The sequence below is a fragment of the Phascolarctos cinereus genome, unplaced genomic scaffold (assembly GCF_003287225.1).
Source record: "Phascolarctos cinereus isolate Bilbo 61053 unplaced genomic scaffold, phaCin_HiC Scaffold_1;HRSCAF=81, whole genome shotgun sequence".
Lineage (NCBI taxonomy): Eukaryota > Metazoa > Chordata > Mammalia > Diprotodontia > Phascolarctidae > Phascolarctos > Phascolarctos cinereus.
In genome coordinates, this window is record NW_027555514.1 from 128,086,942 (window position 1) to 128,097,702 (window position 10,761).

General features: G+C 34.1%; 1 protein-coding gene across 1 annotated transcript in view; it reads left to right on the forward strand.

Annotated features, from left to right (window-relative positions):
- LOC110200652 (ankyrin repeat domain-containing protein 26-like) overlaps positions 1-10,532 on the forward strand; it is a 75,204-nt gene extending 64,672 nt beyond the window's left edge. The window contains exons 27-28 of the mRNA XM_078149949.1: positions 8,341-8,386; positions 9,669-10,532. Coding sequence (XP_078006075.1) covers positions 8,341-8,386; positions 9,669-9,775 — 153 coding nt within the window. The 3' untranslated portion in view covers positions 9,776-10,532. The remainder of the gene's footprint in view (positions 1-8,340; positions 8,387-9,668) is intronic.
- Positions 10,533-10,761: the final 229 nt, after the last annotated feature.

Sequence of the window (10,761 nt, forward strand, 5' to 3'; positions counted from 1 at the left end):
AGCCTGGAGCAGTGGAAATTTTAAATAAGTAGACTTAGGTTTGATGTCATGAAAAACTTTGAAACAATTAGGACCATCCATAAATGGAGTGGACTACCCTAGGAAGTAATATATTTCCTCTCATTTGAAACTTCAAAAAAATTTGATGACTGTATGTTAGGTATATTATGATTTTGTTGTTTAGTCATTTTTCAGTTGTGTCTGACTCTTTGTGACACCATTTGGGGTTTTCTTGGCAAACATATCAGAGTGGTTTGTCAGTTCCTTCTCTGGCTCATTTTACAGATGAGGAAATTGAGGCAAACAGGGTTAAGTTACTTGCTCAGGGTCACACAGCTAATAGACGTCTGAGGCCAGATTTAAACTTAGGAAGCTGAGCCTTCCTAACTCCAGGTACTCTATCCGCTGAGTCACCTAGCTGCCACATATTGTAATAGGAATTCCTCTTAGGTTATAGATTGGACTAAAAGGCTGCTGAGATGTTGTTTGGCTCTGATATTCTGTCATTTGGGAATTCTGTGACTAACTAGTATCCCTGGCAATATTTGATTTTTCCTAAACTACAGAGGATTGTATAGTAGAATGAGAAGAAAAGCATATTGACTAAAATCTAGAAGTGACAGCAAAGGAGGAGACAGCAGAAATACCCATTAAAAAAGCACAACGGTTGCATGTTTAGTGTGTTGGGGGCAAATAGCCCTCTATACCTGAGGGCATTACTGTATTATAGCATTGCATTAAACTAATTAATCTCATAATCACCAAGGGAACATTAAATTGTGCTCAAGCTCTTTTAGTAAGGCAAAAGAGTACATTATACATTTTAGAAAGATTTCTGTCAAAATAGTTCATTTTTCATTTGAATGTTTAAAAGATATTTCAGCAAATCTGCAATCTCATCAATATGAGTTTATTCCTGCCTACTCATTCTGTGTAACTCTTGCCCATGTTCTACCTTAGATCCTCTTCTAAGGAGCAATGTCACATGCTGGAGGCCTTCCTTGAGGTCTTTTTACAGTTTATGGCACTTTTTACTAGTGCCACCTTCAGCTATGCCATTAACTCTCCCTTGTTCTTGTTCTTTGACCAGCCATCACCTATTCTGAGCATATATCTCCTCAGGTATATACATTGCAAAGCTTATGCTCATAATTACTTATTGGAAATGTCATGCACCTATTGGCTCCCACCAGTGCTTTTTCAGTCACCCATAATTTTAATTTTTCATGGATTATGGTGTTCTAAGATTCATAAGCTTCCTGCATCACTAGAAGATGAGTGATTATGCTGAAAGGCAGCCAGTGATCATTGGAAGCACATCACAGCTTTTTTTTTTTTTGCATTTATCAAGAAATGTAACTTGATCTTAGCATTTGCATAAAAAACTCCATTAGATTGTGAGCTTCTTGAGGGCATGGACTGTCTTTTGCCTTCTCTGTGTTCCCAGTGTTTAGCACAGTGCCAGGCATATAATATGCACTTAATAAATACTTATTTATTGACTGACTCCTTATTGGAGGAAGATTCCCATTAAGACTGGGCTTTAGTCTACTGAATGAAATGCTATATTGAATCAACAAGCCATGGGATTTTATATTATCTACATCTTTTAATCACTTGTTTTTGTAAAGATGTAGTCTGCTATGGCAAATTATTTGTGAAATTTTATTCCTTTTTCTTAAAGTAGTGAATGTAGGAAAGTATCCACACAAGGAATTTATGCTGTAGAGCAAACCTTGGAATATTAGGAAAGGGAGAAAGCCTTCAGGCATGGGGTCATGCTTTACTTCTGAGAGACCTTAGTGGAGAAAAACTACAAAAAAGCAATAATGTGGGAAAGACTGACTGGAGAAGACATCATAACTAAACATAAGAGAATTTACATTAGTGACAAATCCCATAAATGACATAAAAAAGAGAGGAAGTCTTCAGTAATAGTTGAGCTCTTTTAGAAGCATCAGAGATTTGACGAGATAGATTTGGATCTGTGATTTCATTGAGGTAGTAGCTCCCAATCAAGGATATAGTGATATGTCTATTTCATTCTTATAAAGATACTATAAAGTTTAAAAGTATGTAGATGAATCAGTAGTAATCATTTTTACAAAGTATACCTTCCAATGGACTTTTTTGAGTGCAACAGTATTGTCTGTGATTTTGTTTAGTCTTTTCTTATCTTCTCCTTTACTGGAAAATCTTATAAAATGACCCCTCATTGCTTTCTTAATTATATGTCCACAAGAAAAAAAATCTTCCTACTTGATCTGGTTCAACTAATCTTCCTAACATCTTTAGTGCCATATGTACATTCTATGTTGGGAACTCAGGTATTAAAATCCAGTTGTGATGGCTTGGCAGAATAATTATAAAAATCGATTGTTGCAGAAATATTGACAAATATGTTACATTTTCTAATGTTATCTACCATCAGTTTCATCTGTAAATATTCATGAAATCATAGAATCATAGATTTAGAGCTGGAAGAGACCTTACAAGTCCCTGCCCACTTTGCCCCCTATTTTACTGATGAGAAAACCAAGTCACAGAGAAGTTAAGTGACTTGCCCAGGGTCACAGAGCTAGGAAACATCTCAAGTAGGAATTGAATCCAGATCTTCCTGACTATTAAGTCCAGTATGAATCCTTGATGTCTTGCTGCCTGTCCAGAAACTTCAACTGGGTTTCATAATTAAGCTTTTTATAATTTTATTTCTTCTTTTCACAGTTGTATGAGTCTTCCACAGTGTTTTACAAATGAATTTGTATTCTAACCAGCTTTAGTAGGGAACTTGTCTACACTAGCGAAAGTAGCTCCTTGGCTCTTTTGACCTCTTCTTCAAGGTGCCTCTTTTTTTATCAATTGACCTTGATTATCACCATTTCCCATGAAAGTTTAATATCTTTGCCTTTTTCCATTTCTGATCTTTTGGTACCAACAGCTTACTTTTAATAGATCAGATCGAAGTTATATAAAAAATGCCTTCTCATTTTTGGCACTTATACCTTGATGTTTATTTTTATTACTTTTTAAAAACTAGTCAATATTCAGACTGCACTTAGCTGATTCTGATGTCATTCCCAAAGCAGTAACCAATCATTTCCTGTCTTTTAATAACAAATTTCATTTGTTGTGTTGTTTTGGAGTTTGTTTGTTTGTTTGGTATTTCTTTAGGAAGAAAATATTCAGAAGAGACATACAGACAGACATAGATTTTAAGTAGTCTTAAAATTTTTGTCCTCTTTCATTTGTCAAACATGGGCCATGTTTTCCAGGATACTTTCTGGAATCTCATCCTGTTCCCATCTTTGTTTTGAAGTCACTAAGCGTCAAAATTATTTTTGACTTGGTTAAGAAACTCTTTGTGTCTCATAGATTGTCTTCACTTTCTTCTCTTCAACAGATATTGGCACAGAGGCTACAATTATTTTCATGGTAGTTCTCTTTATATTATGTATATACTTATTTAGGTATTTATTGTTTTCCTATTAGAATGCAAACTTGTTAGGCAGCAAACATTAAGTACTTAGCTTACTATGTAGTAGACACTGTGTGAGTAGGGATCATTTCACATTTCTTGGTTTTGTTGGGTTTTTTTTTTTTACACTCCTGGTCCCTAGCATAGTGCCTGGCACACAGTAGGCACTTATAAATTCTTGTTGATTGATTGATTTACCTTGGTCTCAGTTTTCTTATTTGTAAAATGGAGACTAGGACTAGCTAACATTTAAAGTTCCCTATAGCTGTTACCCATATGCTGATGCTGGATAAATTTGTCAATGCATTCTTTTGGGATATAGGTATAAAATGCCTTTAAAGGAAATAATCATTTCATATCTATTTTTATAATTATTTTGTAGATCTCTGTAAAAGCTAAGAATGTTTTACATTTTGAAATGATCTTCAGAAGACCTTGTGTAGTGACGATTCTGTGAATTGTCAGACATGTCTGTGACAGTCCTAAAGGTATTAGAAAAGAGTCATTGATGGAGTCCATTCTCCCATGTGTGATTTATTCAAAGAACTAAGGTCTTGAAAGGTAGTAGTTTCCAGAAACTTTGTCAATGATAACCATCTTTTTTAGAAATTTGGTTTTTCATAGTATTTAATCATAAACATCCAAAGAGCTGCACTCTTCAGAGTATGTGCTAAGAAAAAGAATCATAACAACAGCTTTCCTAATAACAGGTTTTGAGTTAGTGGAAAAAGTCAGAATCAGATCAAAAAGTTATAGAATTTTAGATGAAGACTATGTTCTAACTTCCTCTAATAGATAGGGCTAGCCCTATGCCAGAAGGTTTGTAATTGGTACCTTGTTATCTGCCTTGGTTGTACTTTCCCCTTTCTTGCATGCTCCCATTTCCCTGAATACGCAGGGGACATCATACTGGTGCTAGCCCCTGACAGCTACACTATTAGATACCCTACACATACTTGCCCTGGACCTTTATCTTTATTCTAATAATACCAATAACAACAATGATAGTACTATTCTTTTTCGCTGACAATTATATAGCACTTTAAAGTTTACAAAATGCTTTACCTGTATCATTTCACTTGATCCTCACATCCACCCTATAAAGTGCTGTTATTATACCTTTTTACAGATAAGGACACTGAGAGTGACAGCAGGGGCTAAGTGACTTGCTCATGACTACTGTCTGGAATTTTATCTAATAGATGTAGATCAGATATAGCTAGAGATACACAGAGGCTGTGAGCAAGAAGAGCTGAAACCACTTGAGAGGAAGTGTCAGCTGCACAGTTTAAACCAGGACTCTTCTGACTCCAAGTCCATTGTTCTTTCCACCACACTGCATTGCTTCTCTTGTTAGAATTACCTGTTGTGTATCATCTCATGCCCAAAAGAGAGATGTTATCAGCCCTTTCATATTGTAAAGTATTTCATAATCTAATTCATGCTAAAGTGTTGAAGGTTTCTGCTTATTTAATATGTTTCTCCTCCTGGAGTTATGTATGTTTACCATAATCCAGAGGAATGAATCTGAAACAGTATTTCGGACATCTGTAAAAGTCTAGTAGGGAAGCTATTTGGGAATAGGAAACCTTTCCAGGAATAGGAAGTCTTCTCGAAATAAGATACATGGGTTATCATCTACTCTACCCTTGCATATGGCCAGCCTTATTGAGAAATTATCATTATAATAAATTAAGAATGGTCACAGTGTCAATATGATAACTTCTCAAATCTAAAACTGAAATTATGTGAATTATTTTGAGAGTCTATAGAAATCAAGAGTTTTTGTAGGTAGTGCTTTATAGTTAGCAAAATATTAGACATATGTTATCTTGTGTTATCCTTATAATACCCTGTAAGGTTTTTAGTGCAAGTATTATTCCCATTTTGCATATGAGAAAACTGTGGCTTATAGATTAGGCTTGACCAAGGTTATATAGCTATCAAGTTACAAAGTCACTTTATTATATTTGTAATAATAAAAGAATGTCTTTTTATTTATAGATTTTTGAAAACTGTGCTTGTTTCTTTTTTAAAATGTTTCTTTTCTAATATCTACAGTTTATATGTGTTTATATGTTTATAAAGTTTTGCTTTATTTGGTGACACAGCTTAGGTTAAAACAAAGACCTGGGTTTGATTCTCTGCAATAAATTGAGACTCAGGAAGCTGATATAAACAAGAGATTTATTATTATATAGCACAGCAAGCCTGGGGGAACAAAGCATACACACAGATACCTTCTATGGCAGTATTGGGAGACAGAGGTTTGTCCCCAAGAGGGCAAGAAACTCACCCAGATCACAAAGGAGTGAGATGTCAGAGCTGGGGTTCAAGTAGGGAATTTAGATACCCTAAAAATGGTCTTGGTGGAGAAGAGGTAATCAGTGCCAAATGTGGGAGGAGACATTCCTAAATAATACCCAAATGTGGTGAAGTTCTTGAGGTCACTTATTGATACCAGGTTTGAGTAAGACTCAGGTAAGGGGAGTTTCTTTGTTGGGAACAGAAATTGGGAGAAGGTCTGAGTTGACTTTCTGAGGCAGCAAAATAAAGGAGTAACTCAGCCTGCTGCACTTGACCTGGAGTATTTTCCACTCAGAAGCTGTGAGCATTAGGTCAGAAGAGTAGCAAAGTACAACCTTGACTGTATTTACCTATAGAATTTATGGACCTCAGGACCATTTAGCCTAAGTAACCTCATATTTGAGTCTTATCATTATACTTATAATATCAAATACTAAAAATCTACAATTATCACAAGTTTCTTTAATTGAAGTATTTTTCTAATTAAGCCAACGTAAAATCTAGAATTGTAAATATATAATATATACATGAATATATGCATATATAAATGGAGAAAGAATATAGTATTGCTATATTTTAAGGCAGGAAGAAATGGGTTCAAATCTCATTCTCTGTGTACCAAATGCCTCTGAACATACACACATATATACATACATATTTATATGTATTATAAACATATGTTTACACAAAGAAGAGGGAGAGAGAGAGATCACCAGAAGAAAGAGCTTTATTCACCTGATAGAATTAATAAGATCTTTGTTCTAACAGACTTTGAAGCTGTGCCCCCAAAGAGAGTGCAAGTATGCCCACTTGACCCCATAATTGGGGATATTGTTCATATTTGAAAAGTAAGGGATGTCTTTTTCCTGGCTCCTTAGTGGCCTACTGATACCACATTGATCATTGACTGAGACCTGGCTGGTGTGAATCTGAACCGTGCCCCTGAGGCCTTTAAAGGGGAACAGAGACATTGGGATTCCTGAGTGTGGTATCAGTGGACATCTAAAGCAAATACCCTACCTTGCCAAGAAGATGTGACCAAAATGCTAAATATAGTTCTATTGAGCAAGTTCACTCCATATACATTAGAGATATCTTCAAATCCAGAACAAAATCCTTATCTTTCAACCATGTCAAGTTACCTAGGCTCCTTTTGATCACACCCTTTACATATTATACATACACATGTATGTCTGTATATTTCATTTAGAGAGAGACACAGAGATATTTTTGCATCTATATTAAATGTATAGAAAGAGCTTTTTGCAAATGACATTGAACATTTGTCCTCCCTTTTCTTTTCCTAGCATATATTTACTAATGTATCACGTAAGATCTTTTCGAGGTTTTGTTCAGTGTCAAGTTTTTCATTACTTAAGACCTCTTCTAGTAATGATGCTATCAAAGAAAGGTTTAAGAAAGATCTAACTCAGAATCTGGGGAATAGATCCACATTCTCCTCCTCTCTTACCTCCAAGTTTACTTCCAGGACAAAAGAAGTTTCCATATCATCATCATGAACAGTAACACACATTTGCTCAGTTCTTTGCTGGGTTCACTTTTGTGCATTTACTATTACAAATTTGGAGAGAAATATCTTTTTTTGAGTGTGAATTTAAATAAGAACATTATATATAAGGATACTCTCTTTTGGTGATGTTTTCCCCACATGCTTTATATGTATGTTGCAACATTTGCCTCCTATCTGTACTATCCTATTTAAGCTGTCTTCTGAAAAGGAAACTGTACAACTTTAATCGTTATCAAGAGTATTCTCCCATTTCATCTCCTCTTTTCCACTTCTATGAAATTGTTATAAGAATTGAAGAACTGACGCCAGTCTCTTTCCTTCTTTCTTTACAAGTTACGGTAGGAAGCAGGATTTCACTTAATTTTGTTACTAAAATCTACATAACCACCAAGCGTGTATTTAGAAACTCAAATGAAATTGGTTTCTGTCTAGATTAAAAAATATTTCAATTGTAACAGAAATGTAGGCACTGTTTTCATATAATACTCTCTGCCCATCCTAGGAATTTTTGTAGTGTATTTAATCATTTCCAGATATTTTCTTTTCCATTTTGCTCACTGTAAGTTGAGTTCATTTTATGTTTAGACTGTCTGTAGCTTAATGAAATAAAGTATTAATATTTTAAGTTAATTATTTTAATGTATGGGATATGAAATTGATTTTATTTTTAGAGAAAAATGTTATATTGATAAAAATTGAAATAAAAGGGTAAGATTTGCTTAGAGTAGAAGAAAACTATTTTCAAAACCTGAGACATTGACTTCTATGCTAACAAAGTTCACATATCTCTTTGTATATAATTAATTGTGATAAACTCTTGATTCTTTTAATAATAGTATTATTTTCTTAGACCAATAGATTTTCTGTTGAAGGATTAAAGTCAAACTAAACTAGTATCTAAGTTTATTAGTAATTTCTCTGGATGTCTGCAATTTTTAAAAAGATTTTTTGAATTCTGTGTATTATCTCAAGTTCCTTATTCCTCATTTACTTCTTTGTTCTCAAGAATATTTTAACGTTATTTCAGATGCGGCAGGAGTTGAAAAAAAGTATAGCCAGGGAACTTCGTGAAGGTATGTCCAAATTGCTGATAAATAAAATGTTATAATTTGATGCTATACCTGATTTTTAAATATGCTGAAAAACTCACACAAAGGTGCTGTTTCAGTGCCACCTCCCTCTTTCAACACTTTGAAGTAACCTTGGATTTGTCTCTGCAATTGAAGTGCAAGCTCTAGCAGATTCTTTTAGTAAGCTAGAAGCATAGCACAAGCCCATAGACTGTATCTGTTTCCAGAAGACAAGCCTGACCACTTACAGAGAGGCTTAGATCCAGAAGGTTGATCAGTAGGTAATGAAGTCTTTGGCCACAGCATCCCATGAAACAGAAGGATAATTTGTCCTCAGTCCTGTGTAGCTCCTTCTGATCTTCAGGTGTAAAGTTAGTCAACCACTTTTGGGGAATGCAATCAAGAAGTTGCTAGTCAAGATTTGTTTGGACTAGAGAACCATTGAAGTCATATCCAAGCCTAAGATCCTATTATTCTGTTTAATTCTGTGATTCCACAGTGATTTCAGAAGAGTGACGGAAAAGAGGGCAAAAGATACTAAGAATCCCACAATTCAAAAACCATCTACAAATATCAGTTTAATTGTTAGAATCTTAATTTACAGTCTTTGTCCAGTGACCAACAGTACTGAAAGAACTAAATAATATTCATATTGACACCCTGCTATCAATTTAACCAGAAAATAGAAAGAAGTTGTAGCTAAATGGAAGTGTGATTCTCACATTTCCCTCAAATAGGCAAATAAAATAATTGGCATGGTGGGTTTCATTGTGAAACCAAAGGCAATACTAAACATAATTAAATAGGAAATAGAGCTCAACATGTGCATAAGCAAACAGACCACCATGAACATAATTAGAATTGCAGCTTATCTACTGACTACTATTTCAGAGGATAAAAAAGAAATATTATGTGAACAATTTTGTGAGTTGCTCAAAAATCAATGTGCTTTTTAAGTATAATAATAGTGACTCACCTTTGTATAACACTTCAAACTTTTTGCATACATTGTCTGATTTGAGTTTCAAAACAAGACTATGTGGTAGGTGACTTCCAGGAAAACTTGAGTTCAGGTCCTCCCTATGATACATAGTGTATTTGAGACCGTGGGCAAGTCACTTTACTTCAAAGTGCTCAGGAACTTCCAAGATTAAGTTGGACCAGTGACTGTTTTCATGCTTCTCACACCCATGATGAATCATGAATCCTAAGAGAAATAGAAAGATTAAATGCATACATATGTGTGTGTATAATATAATTTTTTTTTCTTCCTTTTTTCCCCCAGCTGAATTTTCTAATGAATCCTCAAGAATGCCAAATTTGAATCAGGATCCTGTTTCCCTAGCAACTCAGGAATACTTAGAGATTTTAAAGAAAAAGTACATGATATAAAGCAAGAAATAATGTTTGTTCATGAAATGAACTGTTTACATAATATTTAATCATTTTCCATTAAATATGTAAAAGTGAAAAAAATCTAATGTATTAGAAAATATATTGTGTCATGAGTTTTAATATGTACAGTGTGCATATATGTGTATGTAAATATATTTGTATAGTTCTTTATTAAAAACTTTATTTCTTTATATTTGTAACACTGCACCCAAAATTGTTAGTTGTTACAGGGACTCCAGAAAACACAAAATTGACTGTAATACTTTAGCTATCTGTCTTTGAAGGTTTTCCTTTGTTTTCTATTTAATATCATTGTATGTAGACCTAAGCATTTAGTAAATTTAAGTAGAACTATTTTGATATACTGCTATTATTTCTGCTATCAGTATTTGAATTTTAATTTATCTGTAACAGTGCCATAAAATTTATAAATTGTATATTAACTTGTATTTTAAATTATTTAAAATGACAGTGCACTTAAAACTTTTTTTGTTTTTAAACTTTAATTAAATGAATCAAATATATTGTTTGTCTTACAAATTATATGATAATGATGCTTTTCTTTATGAAGTCTCCAGTTGCAAAACCTAGGTTCGCTCAAATCCTAATTTCACTATACATATTTTTTCTTGAGACTGTACAGTTGGTCACACCACTACTTGATGCTCAAATCTGGCTGCTGCTTATTTTTGTACTGCAAGCTAAGAATGACTTTCAACTTTTTAAATAAAGTCTTACTATATTTATTGTAAAAGCATTCTTAACTCTCCAGCCAAACAGCACCAGGGATTGTTGGTATTTAGCCAGCTTGCCATAGTTTGCCAACTCTTGAGTTAAACCATCCATGAAGGAAATTTCCACATCAGGGGTTTCCTATGATGATGAAATCATAGGTTGGGCCAAGTATTTGTGTAGACGTGCACACACACACCCTTTGTGTGCCAGACTTTCACTTCATTCCAGATAATCATTCAACAGACATT